General features: G+C 45.3%; 1 protein-coding gene across 3 annotated transcripts; it reads left to right on the top strand.

Moving 5' to 3' along the window:
- The first annotated feature begins 350 nt into the window (after positions 1-350).
- On the top strand, positions 351-15841 carry atxn7l1 (ataxin 7-like 1). Of its 3 annotated transcripts, XM_076297064.1 has the most exons (11): positions 351-464; positions 946-1017; positions 2764-2868; positions 6652-6835; positions 7235-7725; positions 9316-9398; positions 9625-9860; positions 10119-10305; positions 10731-10852; positions 10979-11708; positions 12018-15841. In XM_076297064.1, exons 1-11 carry the CDS (start codon positions 368-370, stop codon positions 12033-12035), a joined length of 2325 nt encoding a protein of 774 aa, XP_076153179.1. In that variant the 5' UTR covers positions 351-367; the 3' UTR covers positions 12036-15841. The 3 variants fall into 3 exon arrangements, with proteins under 3 accessions (XP_076153179.1, XP_076153180.1, XP_076153181.1); XM_076297065.1 differs by lacking the exon at positions 946-1017; XM_076297066.1 differs by lacking the exons at positions 351-464; positions 946-1017 and adding an exon at positions 5766-5850 and having other exon boundaries at positions 2774-2868.
- Positions 15842-16250: the final 409 nt, after the last annotated feature.

Below are 16250 nucleotides of genomic sequence, written 5' to 3' on the forward strand. Positions count from 1 at the left end.
AACAATCACACATTTTAACAAGCTACATCAAGGAAAGCAATCATGGTGCCACGAAGTTACGTAGACCTAATGCATAATATCACCAGGGTTAACGGTAGGCTAGGCCTTTCGGAGTGAGTCATCTCCATAGGGCAAGACTGTAGGCTACGTAGCGAAATCATGAATCTATTTAATAAAACACGAAGAAAAATAGACTTACAGCTTGAACTTTTGAACTTCGGCACACACCCTCCTTCAACCTTTCACCTCTCTGTCGCCATGCTACGAGCAGAGACGGAATTTGTCGAATGTGACGTCAGACGCTTCGCCAGTCTCGTTTTGCTGGCTGCGAAGGAAAGGAAAAAGCAAGCAACAAGAAGGAAGAGCAATGGCGACATTGGATCGCCAACTACCAAGTCTGGATACGTTCCTGTGCAAACCGTGGTCTATCTTTACCGACGCAGCTGAATCACTTTACACCGACAGTAAGTTCTCACTGAGATTCTGTTTTCACTGTTTAATTCATGTTTTGCACTTGTTATCGACAGAGTCGTTTTTCAACTGAGATTGAGCTGACTGTGTCCTCCATGCATCTCTCTGAGCAGAAATAAACAACATATGCAAACATCCAGCGAGATGAGCAAAAATATTCTGTCGCTGGTGCAAAGTGACAGTTCTATCCCGACCGATGTATTGGTTTTCATTTTAGTGTACTTTGAGCCATATGTCACTAAGTGTACAAGTTTAGTGTTTGCCGTTTGTGCCTCGCTGGATTTAGACAGCCACCTAGCTACTACTAGTTGTATTTTCACGTTTGCAAGCCACCCTGCTGATAGTGTTGACTTACTGTTTGGGCGCATGGTGAACTGCACGCCCGTACTATGTTGGGTAAGGGCTACCGCTGAAACACAGCGTTTTTATCCGACCAGTTGTTTGTTTGCAAATAAGGTTTCTCGTTTTGTGCAGGCGCACTCATTGCTGAAAATCAAGGGAAACATTTTTTGAACAGAAAGGAAGTGATGAAACTGAACAGAGAAGGTAAGATCCGTAGAGTAGGCTATGCCTAATGTACTGTTGACATTTAATGCAATCCATGTGTGCAAGTGTGTATGTTTAAGTACGCAAGTGATTCCAACAATTGTCGTACTTGCTTGTTGAAACTTTTTGGGTGCCAACTATATTAGTTTGGATCGACAGCATTGCAGTTGGGTTCTAATTGCATTTCAATCAGCTAAGTGTCAAAACTGCAGCACTTATTCAGTTGCACTCTTGATCGTTCTGCTGTCTCTATGTACTGTCCATTGTTTTGACATTGAAGGGATGCTATGGACTTGGCAGGTGCATACAGTAGGTGTGTGTTTGCATGCACACATCTCCAACCACCTGTGGTGGGGTTTTAATTCTAGTGAGTGTGGAAGATCCACTGACCTGAAATTTCCTCATTTTCAGATCCGCGTTCCATCGAATCATTGCCATTATCTTGTGCCTGGGGAAATTCTGTAAAAATTCTGTGAAACAGGCGTCTGCTGACCCTAACCCATTGTCGCGAAGGTGAAAAGCGAATGTGAAATGTGTGGTGATGACGCCAGATCAAGTGGCTCGTACTCTGTCATGATCACATTTAAACTGTTGTCTGTTGTTGACTCACACCTTGACAGATCACGATAATCTTAGTCTTTGATTACGCCGCACTGGAACACCTCCCATTGATACGTGGACAGATTTTATCAGTCTGCAGTCAGCTTCTTTCATTGATGATTCATCATGAAGCCATCAAATAATGAAAAATCGACTCAACAGGCCAGACAGTGTTTAAAATGCATTCATTCACGAAAGGAAAGATTGTTTTAGTAGTTCAGCCCTGGCACAAAGCCCCATTTGGCAAGCTGTTGCGGCATTAAGCTGTTCACTCTCATTTGTATTTGTCTTGGCAGAAATGGAGGAAATTGCTGTAGTGCTTTTTGAAAGTGCAGTCACAGTTGTTTTGTAAGTCAGTGTGAATCGTGATTCCCATCAGTGGTGAAAATTTGTTTTGCAATGTTGAATTTAGGTAGGTTTAGGATCTGCTGAAATGCTGCAGTGATTGGTGGAGCCACTCTGGTAAACAAGAAGGTGGGCCTATAGGATCCTGCCACCACCCAGTGCGACTGATTAAGATGTCAGTCTGTGGCCTATGGTACTTAGATACAGTTTAGCATTGACATAACTGATAACTTGGCCTATGACCTGTGAAGTGAAATGAAGAATGTCAGGAATCTATGCAGTCTCCCTGGAAACTGGTAGCATACTGCAAAGGCAAAGTCATAACTGAAAATTCTGATCTCTTAACGTAAGCCTATCATTCATGGCATCATAGGCTATATGTTAATGTTTACCTTGCCTTTTTGCCTGCTTGTTTTCTAAGCACAGGCAGGGTATTAAAAAGGGCTTTTCCTCATAGTAGACTTTTGTTTTTCAGTTCAGTTCAGTTTTTATTTGTCATTGTTACAGGATAACAACGAAATGTTGTTAGAGCAAAAACAGACAGGCATATAGTTTGAAGTTGTTCACCCATTTGGCTTATATCAATTTACATCCCCATGAATAACCCATTACTTTGTACCTAATTTAGCTCCCCATAAATGCCCCCTAGAAAACCCCATAAAGTGCTATGTCCAGTAAAGTGCTTGGTGCAATAATTAATAAATCTAATAGTTTTTAGTGCAGTGTTCTGTTGTTCCTCCCTGTCCTCTCCAGCTTTCCCTGCTAACTCAGCTCACGGTGTTGTTGTCTGCCTCCCTGTAGATATGCACTTGTTTGGCCAGTTTCCCACTCATGACGAATTCTTGCTCGTCGTATGCAATGTCTGCGAACAAGTCATCAAACCTCAGGGGTTCCTGACGCATTACGGTAAGCATGCTTCCCACAGTGTTATGCTAGATGATGAACAAGGTGAGTCACTAGCGTAGGCTCTCCTGGAATTGAGTGTCGTAATTGATGTAGAACTGTTTTTTTAGTTTTTTTTTTTTCATCGTGATTTGGTTGTTTGCTTTTTTCTCATCTGTTTTTTTTTTGTGGGGTGTGAGTGTTACATCTCTCAGTTTTATATTAGCAGATGATCATTTAGCTCGGCATTGTCCCAACAATACAAAAATCTGGCTTCGACAAGCACGGGCCTTTGAATCACTTGACCAGTGCTGTTTTTTTACAGTAGTGATGGTTCAGGAATGTTACAGCCACACGATTGAAACCCTAGCCAGCCTGCTGGGACACTACTTGCTGAGGCCTCTAGCGACAGCATGATATCTAGTCATAATGTGCTGTCCCTGACAAGATAAATGCCACTAGCTCCATACTGGCCAGAGGGGTTGATGGTGTGTGTTTGTGTGTTTTTAGTTAGACCACCCTGGATCAGCCAAACAACAAGCAGCACTTATCAGTGTAAGGTGCTACAGACAGACCGACACCTTATAGCCTCAAGCATTTTGATGCCCTTGAAGGACTATCCATACTCAATACGGATTGTGTGGCCCCAGAGCTTTTGATTGCAACCATTGCCTTTGTTGCAGCCTGAAGACCAGGCGGCGTCCATTTTGGCTCTTGTGCTGAAGTGGCTGTTATGTTTTTGGTGGTGTGTGTGTATGTGTGTGTGCGTGCGAGAGTTTGTGTGTGGTGGCCATCCCGCCTGGCAGGATGCGTGAGTGCATCAGCTCCTCCAAGCTGCCAAGGAAGGCCCGCGTGTTTACTTTCGTTTTTGCTCTAGCGCCTTCACATCTGCCTCAGGTTCTTTTGTGTGCCATGTGTGCTGGCGGGGGGAAAAAGACAGGCACACACACACACGTGGGCGGGACACACACACACTTCCATTTGGAGTCCGAATGCTGTGCCTGTAGCAGGGCGGTTTAGCCGTTATGCTGTGGGGTGGAGGAGAGATGAGGCTAGCGAGGTGGAGCCACCTGCTCAGTCCACGCATGCAGTCCGCCGTCCCCCTCGATCGTGCAACCGGCCCTGTCTGCGGGGTTTGCGCCACCCCATGCTGCAGCTGCGTGTCTGTGTGGGCTTAGCGCTGGGGTCAATGACTCCGGGCTATTCATCTCGCCAGCGCTGCAGCCGAGAGAAGAATGCCTCCGAGCCAGTTGGGAAGCAGGCTGTTCTTTTCTTTCTCTCTCTTTCTCTCTCTGTCTGTCTCACTCACACACACACACACACACTCTCTCTCTCTCTCTCTCTCTCTCTCTTATTTTTTCTTTTCTCCTTTTGTTTCCCACTTACTCCTTTTTTTCCCTCCTCCTGCAACCTTTTTTATGCCTGTGGCACAGGCTGAGTAAGTGCTGTTCCGGATGAACTATGTGCATAGTTCCGAGGGAAGGCCTTTTTTTTATATTGCTAGATCTACGCCCCTTAGAGCTTGAGGTATAGTCACTGTTTTTTTTTCTTCTTCTACTTTTTTGCTCTTGTTGTTTTGCTTTCTTTTCTATGCTCTTGCTCTCTCTTGCTCTCTCTCTCTCTCTCTCTCTCTCTCTCTCTCTCTCTCTCTCTCTCTCTCTCTCTCTCTCTCTCTCTCTCGTCTGGGCCTGGCTGGCGGGTGTCTTCCTGCTGACTGATGCCAGGCGGATGTAAACAAACCCAGCTGAGCTGTTTTGCCCCCTCGTGCGGCGACGCGCTGCGGCTCTGCTTCCTGCCCAGAGCCGATGCCAGCGAGCGTTAACGGTGGCACCCATGGCACCGTCGCCTCCCCTCTCTCCCCTCCTTAAGTCAAAGGAACCCCTCAGTATAGCTGGCTTGTAGCTTCAGTGTTTGTGCTCTAATAGAAGCGTCAGGGAGGAAACAAAGCCTGTGTGTGTGTGTGTTCTGTGAAACACATTAGGACTCCTTAGTTAACGTTTGCCTCGGCCTGTTTGTAATTGCTTGTGACTGAGAGTCGGTGTGGGGCGGGGGTTACGTTCGTCACATACTTGAGTACGGAGTGGACTTTGAGCCGGTCCTAATCCACCTGCTCTTGTCCTCTGATTGGTCTATTTACACACCTGCCGCTTGTGTCCGGTTTGGGGGGGGGGGGGGCGGGTGGGTTGCGGATGGCCTCTGTAGCTCAGGCTGGAGCCAGTGGTCTTACATTTTGTATTTTGTTTTGGTTTTGGAAGAAGATGTAGGGGGAAAAAAAGGTTTGTTTTCCCCCGCTTGGCCCCAACCCCACTGCCCTTTCCCTGTGTCCACTACCTAATGAAAGGCAATGAGGCAGAGTCACTGGTTTCCCGTACAGTTTCCCGCTGTGTTTGAGGCCCCGGCCAACGTCGTCCTGGCAGTCCGAGTGGGCTTCCAAGGCCAACTGTGTTTAGGTAGCTGCCAGAACAAGAGTCGTTATGATTAAGATTATTTGTTAATATTTGGCTACAAAATGGGCAAGAATTTTCTGGCAGTCTCGCAACCCCGAACCCCCTCCCCTCCCTCTCCCTGAATATCCCATGTGTGTGTCGTCATAAGCATTTCTCAATAAACACATTATCTGGTGTTATGTGGCCAAATCAGCAAAAAAAAAAAAAAAAACCTAGAGAACTCCTAGTGATATATCCATCATCCCTGTTTGTTTTGAGCTTGTCTGTAGTGTGTCCTTATGTGTATTCAATTCAATTCAAACATGCTTTATTGGTACGACAAATCATATGATGCATTGCCAAAGCATCTAATTACAAAAAAGTAAATAAATAAACGTATACAAACATTACAAACATTTACACTTCATCAATACACTGTGTGTGTGTGTGTGTGTGTCTGTGTACGTGTGTGACTTTATGATGTGCCCCTTGCAGGTAGCTGGGGAATAGTTTCACAGTGAGTAGAGAGGACAGCCTTCCCCACCCCAACCCCTCCCCAAAGCCATGCATAGCAAGAACCGTAAGTGTAGTGGCTGTTTTTCCTCTCCTCCTCACCTCTCTCTCAAGTGCCTTTTCTCTCTCTCTCTTCTCTCTCTCTCTGTCTCTCTCTCTCTCTCTCTCCCTCTCTCATTACTGTCACCACCAGCAGTCACAGTGCAGACATTTATCTGTGGCCTCTGTCTCTCTCTCTCTCTCTCTCTTTCTCTGTCTCTCTCTTTCTCTCTCTCTCTCTCTGTGTCTCTGCATACCACAAATTAAAGCCATACCAGAGTGCTTAGCCAAAACAACACATTAGTCCTCGTAACTCGTCGCGGGGCTCATTCAAAGAACATAAGACTCTTAATCATTTATCAGTAATCCAGCCTGCGCAGACACTTAGCCTGATTGTGAAGACAATGTAAAAAATAAGCTAGTCCATGCCATAATAATTCAGCACACCACTGCATGATCATGCATGTGGCTAGATTTTCCCATGTGTGTTTACTTGTGGGTCTTAGAGCTGTCGAAAGATGATATGACCGCCTTCGCCTGACTTCTGCTAACTGGTGTGTGTGTGTGTGTGCGCGTGTGCGCTTGTGTGCGTGTGTGTGTGTGTGCGTGTGAATGGTTTTGTGCTTGTCTGTCTGTGTGAATGTTTTCCGCTTGTGGTGGTTTGTCCTGTGTTTGTGTGGTTGTCTCTCTCTCTTTCTCTCTCTCTCTCTGTCTCTCTCTCTGTCTCTCTCTCTCTCTCTCTCTCTCTCTCTCTCTCTCTCTCTCTCTCTCTCTCTCTCTCTCTCTCTCTCTCTCTCTCTCTCTGTGTCTGCCTGCATGTGCCTTGCAGAGAGGAGGCATGGCTCTCCCGGTGGCTCCAGGGCCCCTCTGGTTCCCATGAAGCCCAAAGAGTCAGTGAGCCACAGTGGGGTGGAGGCGCTGCCCTTCCGCGTGCCCCGCGACTACCCCCACTCGCGCTTCAGCAAGGCCCCACTCGCCGTGTACCCCCCCAAAGGAGCCCGCGCCAAGGCCTGGTGCGTACCCTCAACTCCCCGTCCTTATTTACATATACACTCAGCTGTTTAGCTTGCGCTTTTCTACAAAGTGATTTTTTTTTTTAATGTGGAAAATGTAGTACAAATGCAGAAGAGAGGAATTAATGAAAGGCAAGGAAGTATTACAAAAGCCTTCTGTTGCCTCTAGCGGCTTTGAACATTTTGTATCTTAAGTGCTGTTACATAGTGCGTTACATAGGTTTTGGGAGTACTCAAATTATGCACTCGGGTTTATTCCGATTTCGTACACCTTTTAAGCTCAAAAGGAATGTTGGGATTCTTTTTAAGGTTTCACAAATACATATAGATGTTTATATTAACACATGTTTTCCTCATGGTCTAATGAGTTGTTCTGTGTTGTTATTGGTGCCTGTGCAGTGTGTCCATGCCAGTGGTGAGTTTGGAGAAGATGCCCTGCTTTGGACGGGCAGAGGGCAGTCACGTCAAAGTCTCCTCTGGCTCTTCAGCCCCCAGCACCTCTTCTTTCCCCTACTCCTCTTCCTCTTCCTCCTCCTCTCAGTCGCCGGCCGCCTCCCTCAAGTCCTCCTCGCTAGCCTTCCACAAGCCTCAGGAGAAGTTTGTGAACGGTCGGGGCCCGGCGACGCCGCGCTCGGTCACGCCACCTTCGGCGCAAGACGGCCTTCGGCGCAGCCCCTCGCGCTCCCCGCTGGACAAGCGTCCCACCCCCTCCCCCTCCGCCTCTCAGGACAGGAGGCCTAGTGCGTCTCCCTCTCCGTCCTCATTGGACAGAAGGCCCAGCACCTCGCCTTCCCTGTCCTCATTGGACAGGAGGCCCAGTGCCCCGCCCTCTCCCTTGGAAAAGAAGCACCAAAATGGGACGAAAGGCAGCCAGCACAAGAGAGTGTCAGGTAAACGTTTTATTCGGTTCATTTTGCTGTTTGTATTTACAAATAAATCACAAGGGTGGCCATAGGACTGGTGATGAAATAGTGATGGGGTGGTGGTAGCGTAGTGGTTAACGAGATGGGCTAGCATGTAGTAGCCTGAAAAATTGTGGGTTCAATTCCCGGCTTCCACCGTTGTGCCCTTGAACAAGGCACTTAACCCCAAGTTGCTCTGCAGAATGGCCTTTGTAATACAATTGACGTGTAGGTCGCTTTGCATAGAAAGGTCTGCAAAATAATTGTTAATTATTTAATTATATAAATGTAAGTGTCAGCTTGTGTCAAAGCTTGTCATCAGATTGCCATTATGTTGCAATGCAACGAGTGTTGCATTAGCATTATGTATCTGCTATGCTCTATCAAGGCCTTTCCAGACCACAGGTTTTGACTATGTTCAGTGTGGTCTGCACACCATCAGTGAAGGGATTTACTTTGGATGAGAGATGTCTAATGAGCATCACTCAAAATGATACTGACAGTGTGTGGAACTTTCATTGCAATAACTGAGCTGAAAAAGACTTAAACTAGGATCGCAAGGCTAAGTAAAGACATTGGGACATAATACCCCCTGAAATCTGTAGGGAGAACAGCTTTTACCGTGCAGCTTTCTCAGACTTTATCCACATAGCATTTAATGATCAGCATCTAATTGTGACATCTTCATTAAACCTTTAGACTGAAGCCGTAGCTGAATTTCAGACAGCAGTGTTTCCTCGTTCATGTCATATAAACCACTCCCCAATGGCTCCCTGATCGGCCTGGACAGAGATCTGTCAGTCAGTCAGTCCACTTTCTTTTTATTCCTACTCTGGGATTTCCAAGCTGAGGTAGACTTCAGTTGCAATGGTGCTGGCAAGGTAGGCCTGGCAGCAGCGTGCTGAGTGGATTCGGGGAGGAAAAACGTACACCACCCAAGCCCCGGCCTTAGAGGAGGAGGCAGCTACTGGACGAGATGAGAGTATGGAGGCCGCGGCGGCGATGGGGGTATCCGTCCCACCACCCTCTTCCATGTGGCGTTTTTGTTACGCCGCCTCCGCCGTGACACTTACAAGGGCTTGATTTAGGGAGTGTACTTTCCACACACACACTGTCTGCCAAAATCCTCTGCTCCTCGTAGAGGAAAAAAAAAGAGAAAAGTCTGAAAGAGAGGAGCGCGAGACTGGCTTCCAGTAGCAGGCTCCTTCCAAGCGCGGGAACAATCGCAGCAGCACACATCCCTGACTAGATTATAGAGATTAGCGATTCGAGATTACAGAGGACATCTGGGTCAGAGCCAGTTGATATAAAATGAATGAGTCAGTCCAGGGGAGTCTGCAGTGCATTGCAATGTATGACAGGTTTTGAGTGACAAAAGTGACTAGATCATCATTTCACACAGGGTGAAGCAAGTTAGCAGTCTTACATTCAACTGATTTTTCAGGAGCAATATGCTGTTCAGAATGACGTGTTAAACCAGACAGAGATTCACCCACAGGCCAACCCTTGCCTATAAATAAACATGAACAGGTCTATTTTTTTAATGCCTTTTTAAATTCCATTTTTTTCTTTCTCAAGGGAGGATCTTTGATCCTAATAAGCACTGTGGAGTCCTGGATCCAGAAACCAAAAGGGCCTGCACCCGGTCTCTCACTTGCAAGGTTGGCAGCTGCCCATCTCATTCTGCTTAGCTTGTGTCCTGTGTTCTCTACTCTGTGTTTTTGTGATCATTTCCCAGGGAACTGTGTAGCACAACACTCCCTCTGTTGGGTTATGTTCCGTCCTCTTAATTCCTCATTATGCTGTGATGATTCGGGTCAAACTTAGTGCTTTTGGATAACGACTGTGTGTGTTTGTGTGTGTTTGTGTGTGTGTGTGTCATGACAGACTCACTCCCTCACCCATCGCCGCGCTGTACCTGGGAGGAAGAAAGACTTTGACGTCCTCCTGGCCGAGCACAAAGGGCGAGCAAAGGAGAAGGATGGCGGGCACAAACGGGAGAGTCAGACTGGCAGCCAGCTCAACCAATCGCACGACACTACGCCAAGCGGGCCGGCCCACTGCCCCAATGACAAAACCACTTCCACTTTGCGGCTACGCCTGGCTAACACACACATGCACAGGTAGATACTCAGTAATGTTTCAAATGTCCCATACTAATTATTTGTCATTGGCTGGATTTCTTGTATGTGGTAGTTTCATAGTGAAGCATGCTTGATCTTGATAATGGGAGCCGTTGTCCTTGACAACTGATCATCTTTGGACTCATTATTTATACATCACACTGTTTCCCTTTAAGGAAACTTTGTATCTAGTCAAGGCAATTTCCTTCACTGATGATGAGTCCCAGTTACACAGAGTCTCTTTTGAAACTCGGACAGGTCTGTGGGCAGCGGGGGCGCGATGATGCTGAGCTCCTCTGCGGTGCCCGCCCCTGACCCTGCGCCCAGCTGGCAGAGGGCAGCTGCGGAAAGCCGCCTGTCCAGCGACGAGGGCGAGACGGAGGCGTCCGAGGACCCCGAGAAGCCAACCTGCCATTACTCTCCGCGCCATCCACACCCAATGAGTGTAAGAGCCAAAACACACACAAACACACACGCACGCACACACCCTCAGACTAAAGTTGTTTGTTTGTAGGCCTGCAGTCTTGCAGAGCCAGACGTGACTTTGAATCTGCTGTTTTATGTTTTAAAAACATCTTTAGGGTCCCCATCAATCATCCCTATTTATATATTGTATTTGTAACACGGTAATATGATGAGCTTACAAACATAACAGATTGTGCAGCCTTCGGTGTGGTTGGCATTTCTCATTTAGCTGGCAGTTCTGACCAGTGACTCATCGCAGAGGGGAGACTGTATCCACGTGTGTGTCAGTTCTCAGACTCCCCAGAGCAATTGAGCTTCATGCCATACATGTGCAAGCATCATTTTTCCACATCACAAATTCAAGGAAGAAATTCACTCTTGTCTCTCTCAATTTGCCTCGGGCAGTGCTGTGCCTTCAACAGCAGGCTGATGGGGAGAGGTCATTATGTCTTCGATCGGCGTTGGGACAAGATCCGGCTGGTGTTGCACTCCATGGTGGAGAAGCATGTGAATTCTCAGATGTGGAAGTAAGTAAGCAAAAGACTTCAAACAACGGAAAAATAATAATAATTGAGACAATCAAAACTCATCTAGTGGTGTAGTGTTGACCGGCCATCTGATGTCAAACTGATGCTATGGTCTTATTTTTGCAGGAAGGTACCCTTGGCAGCAGAGAGTTTGGCAAGTAACTCCCCTAGCCCTTCAGACTCTTCCTCCTCCAGTTCGGGTGTGCTCTTCTCTCCCCTGTTTGCCTCTCCTGCTGCCCCTCCGTCTCTGGATGGGGTCTCCGTCGTCTCGTACTCCACAGCCTTCCCCCACAACGGAGGCGGAATCTTCTGCATCAAGGACCCCGACCCGCCGACTCCAGCGTCCTCCTCCTCCTCCTCTTCCTCTTTTGCCAAACCGCCTCGGACTAAACCTGCCAAGTCCCCCAGGGCTCAGAGCGAGGGGCCCGGCGCCAAGAGGCGCAAGCCCTCCGAGGGGAGCTCCCACCGGAAGAACGGAAACGGCTACCACCCGCCTGCCTCTCCTCTACCGCCCCCTTCAGGGCCTGCCATAATCAGCAACGGCACAGCCACGCTCTGCATCAAGAGCAAGTCCCCCAGTCGGATTGGGCAGGGGCTCAAAGACGCGGGAAGGTACGCGAGCGGCGGGCAGGTGGGTGCGGGCAGCTCGCTCCAGGGCGACCACGTGCTCACCACGCACGGCCCCACACCGTTCAGCTCCATGGCGATGGACGGCAGGAAGCGCAAGAGCTCTGGTTTGGGGGAGAAGTCGGGGAAGGTGACCAAGACAGCGGGGCTGGACAGCATCTTCAGGAAGAGCAGCTTGAGCCTCCTGGCCCCTCTCCCCGAGTCGCCACACAACCCTCACCTGCGGCAGGTACGTCTCCACTGTGCCCCTTTTACTAGGAGCATTTGGGCCTGTCACTATTGTAATTGCCAGATCACAACTATTTGAGAATAATTTTGCATAATCATCATAATCGTTTCCATGTATCTGTATAGAATCGCATGAAACAAACAAAAAGGACATATTTCCATCACTATGTATATAACACTACTCCAAATTCCATTACAGCTTACTATTCTTTACTATACTATTCCACTATTCTTACACCTTACTATTCACTTCTATCTAGCTGATCTCATCTTTCTCCCTCCCATTTATTTCCCTCTCTGTCTTTTTCAGCCCAAGGTGCACCACTGACTTAACGGATTATCAATCTAAGGAGAAGGGAACGATGCTCAGCACAAACAGACTGTTAACTCTACATCCTGCAAGCCCTTCTTCCTCCGCCTGTGTTACAGGGCTTACTGGAATTGTACCTGATAGACCAGAGCAGTGAAATCTAGCTGTGTGCCCATTGTCTATCGGAGAGACCTCTGAGCTGTGGTTGTTGTTGTTGGTGGAACCCTGTGTGTGTGTGTGTGTGTGTGTGTGTGTGTGTGTGTGTGTGTGTGTGTGTGTGTGTGTGTGTGTGTGGGGGGGGGACCAGAGAGGGGTCCCGTTGGTACTAAACGCTCTCCCTGCAGTTTAACTGCACTTTCAACCGCTACGCTACACAGCTTTTTGGGGTCACCGTGGATGATCGCGAGCATGCCCTTCCACATGTGTGTACAGATTAAGACAATTTACGAGGAAAAAAACAACTGCCGTCAGTAGAGCGGACATGCTTTGTTTATTTCAACACCACTCTTGCCGCTGAACTTTTTTGTTTGTTTTTTTGGTTCTTGCCGCTATTATATAGCAATCTGTTCGATCATCTCGCCTTTTGCTGGAGATGTCAGGACAATAGAAATGATAGGAAAAGAGGGACACCGCGTGTCTTGCATGTCGTTGGATTTCTTCCGTGAGCTGTGACAAGTGTGAGGGATCTCACATCATGCCTGAACCCTGTCTACCATGTACCATATTGCACATGCGTATGTACACCCATACTTGGGTATGTGTACAGATACACACACACACACACACACACACACACACACACACACTCGACACACAAAAAGGCTCTGGAATGGAAAAAGCCTCTCCACCATGCCTATCTAAAGTGCACTTAAGTCTCTTCCCACCTGGAAGGTAGAACAGGTGGCAGAGAGAACAACAGGAACTTTCAACCAAGGGAATTCTTTACTGACACTGTTTGGCAAGATTATTTTTAAACAAAAATAGGATGAATTCAGGTTTTTTTTTCTTCAAGTATTTTAGTGTTGTTGCAAGCATTGCAAGAAAACACACAATGTCAGGACTTGCGCCTAAATGGAAAACAACATAAGGAAGTGTTGGATTTTGTATGATAATTTATCATTTCTTTATTAATTTTCTAACTGAGTAGAGTAGGGCTAAATATGAGCAAAAGTATATTTGTATGTAATTTTAAAAGTTGAAAGTATTATTATAGAGTTTGTATTGTTGGAAGTGTACATATCTTTCTATTATTTTTTTGTATTTATTATTAATCTTGCAGAGCTACACAAAGCAATCCCAATTCCCAGCCCACCCTTTGTATCACAAATATTATAACCCCCAAAGAAATCTATCTTGCTTTATTTTGCAAGTTTCTTTTTAAACAATCCATCATTTAAATTTGTCATTTAAAAAGGCCCCATTGCAGTGTCACTCAATGAAAAAGCTTTATCTTGTGGATTAAATCCAAGTATAATACTGCTGTTTTTAAGCATGTGTAATAATGAATCATATTTGGTTTAAGGCATTTGCACTGTAAACCAACCATAGTCATATATTTCCTTGGTGTGGATTGACTGGATCGGCATGATCTCCTTAATAGTCAACTTTTAGTATTTGCCCCTTTGCACTTTGTAATTTACCAGAAATGAAGTCTGGTCTTATTTATAGAGAAAAAGATATTTCAAAAACATAAATATATATATTACATAGAAAGACAAATGTTTGTACAGTTTTTCCTTTTCGTCTGATATCCCCATGTAAATGTTCTGTGTGCATTTCACCTATTGACATGTTGGCTAGTACCTTTCTGCCTTGCTCAAGAGCTAGTCTCACCGTACGCCGTGGCTGAAAGCTCAGCGTTCAAGCCTTTATGATCTCCGTGTGAAGTGCTTCCACCTGAGGCTCAGGTGCTGGAAGTAGTGCAAGTTGAGGGAGTTGCTTTCCCCATAGAAAGCTCTTCGCAATTGGTTTCTTCTACTCTAAAGCTATTGGCACTTATCACTTGGAGGTCAGTTCCAGCCTCTTCAGTAACAAATTATTTGAAAATATTCCCTGCAGTCTTATTTCTCTCACCACGCACACTGTTTTGTCTCATAAAAAGACCAAAGCCCAGATATGAGTTAGAAAGTGATTTTAAATGGTTAGGTATGACTTTTTGAAGCAGATAACGTCAAAGCCCCTTTGTATGTTAAGACATCTTAAAGGTACACAATGCAAGATTTTCACCTTTTACGAAGCCAATTTGATGGTTAATGAACTTGTAATAGGTGAATCGTTAACCTAGCAAATCTATACAGCATTGACATAGCGAATCACTACTGAGAAAACCAGCCATGTAACTTCACAAACGGCGGCCCTACAAATCTCATGAGAATCGTGAAACATTACCTTGTCAGTAGATATAGCTCTTTGGAGATAGTTGTTGCCTGTTGTTAATCCTTCACCTCCACAACAAAAGCATTTTCATTTTGTACAGGGGGTTAAGTCACAAGAATTTTGCTATTTACAACAGCAGAGTAAATATATCACGACTAGAGGGAGCTCTACAGTCGCCAAAAATACCTAAACCTGCATAGTGTACCTTTAACGTGTATTTAAACCATTCACCACTTGGGTGAAGTGTACTTGGTTCTTTGAATGAAGGTAAATTGAATGTTAACAAGATGTATTCTCTACAAGCTCTGTTGCCATTTCTGATATTGCTGGTGGGGTTTGTGCCACCTAATAACTACAGAAAAAAACTATTTGATGTCCCTTCTGCACCTTTTATTCACCACGTTATATCTGGTTTGTTATCGTTGAGAATGTCATTTGCAGTTGAAGGCCATCGATTTCAGAGATGTATAACATAGACAGGCTTTTAATAGTTTGTCTCTAGAAGTGTATGTTGGAACAAAATGTATATTTGGTAAATAAATGAACGCTTTACATATAGGCCATGATTCTGTGGCTTGTCCACTGTGATATATTTTTTTAATCAGCATTCATATTTTTTGTATCAATTTATCTCTTTGAAAAACTCCTGTGCTTTTCATCATGCAAATGCTCCCCCCCCAAAGTTCTGTATACTGTAGGTGTTTGATCTACCCAAAGCATGAAAAATCAAACAAGGTGAAAGGCCACATTCATTTTAAACTGATGAATTGCTCTTGTCTGATAAGGCTTCAGTTTCACAGAGACCTTCTGACCACCTTAGAACCCCAGCTCCATAAAAAAATCAGGTTAAATGTCATATAACTGTGTATACTAATTGTATTAAATGATAATACATTTTATACTGCCCTTTTGTCCAGGTGTGTAACTTGTACACATTCTGTCTTCATTAAATACAGTTATACTTTTTGTTTGTTTTAAATTATCTGATGTTTAGGGAATACTTTATATGGGTTTCCCCAGTCTAATCTAGCCATATGAGCTGTTTTTTTCTCTTTTCCCATTGTAAGGCCTTATTTTTATATGGTCATGTAAATGCTATAAAACTAAACGTATTTGAAAAGGAGTTTAAAAAAACAAAACAAAAAACAATGCTAAACCTCAGTGGAACAGTGTCCTGTATGTGCTTTTTACTCTTTTGGCCAATGGCATTTTCAATAATGAAATAGAATATGTGTATTTTCAGGGTTTGACAATGTTTTGGATTTCAACTGTTACACAAATACATTTTTTACCTGTCTCCCTGTGTCATGTTGTGTGTCAACTGTTTTAACATTAACTGAGCAATGTATGCTGATGATGCACAAGTTTTTCTGTGCACTTGGGATATAGAATTTCCCCTAGGGTCTTGAATTTCCTCTAGGGATCAATAAAGTATCTATCTATCTATATATCTATCTATCATCTATCTATCTATCGGCCTACTGCCTGATGCCTCCGTTTGAAAGGCTGTCACAAGTTGTGTGTCAACCATCACAATGATTCAAACAAACCTGTAAAGCAAGGCTAAGAGTGTCGTAAGCAATACATGGACAGGTTTTATTCTTGAAATTCTGTAGCGATTCGGGTAGAAGGAATATTCACCCCCCACTCCACCCCAACCAGCATTCTTATGATAATGGTTTAGTCCAGGCCCTTCAGTTAGGAGTCTGGGTAAGAGCAATGGCTATCTTTTGTTATATTTTCTGTGGAGTTGAGGGCATGGTTTGAAGGATTATAACTACAGGAGAACTCTGCGACACTGTCTTTTTTTCTTATTTGGATCCAAACACAATGGCTCAACGAGCTTTTCAATGTCTA

Source organism: Alosa pseudoharengus, unplaced genomic scaffold (assembly GCF_046254945.1).
Source record: "Alosa pseudoharengus isolate Yale_2024_CS ecotype anadromous, Long Island Sound unplaced genomic scaffold, YU_APseudo_1.1 YU_APseudo_1.1_scf_20, whole genome shotgun sequence".
NCBI lineage: Eukaryota > Metazoa > Chordata > Actinopteri > Clupeiformes > Clupeidae > Alosa > Alosa pseudoharengus.

Excerpts from the sequence above, each read along its gene's own strand:
- atxn7l1 (XM_076297064.1), top strand. The coding sequence starts at position 368 with ATGGCGACATTGGATCGCCAACTACCAAGTCTGGATACGTTCCTGTGC. Across the intron at positions 9,399-9,624 it reads CCCGGTCTCTCACTTGCAAG|ACTCACTCCCTCACCCATCG; the intron begins GTTGGCAGCTGC and ends GTGTCATGACAG. Across the intron at positions 10,306-10,730 it reads GCCATCCACACCCAATGAGT|TGCTGTGCCTTCAACAGCAG; the intron begins GTAAGAGCCAAA and ends TGCCTCGGGCAG.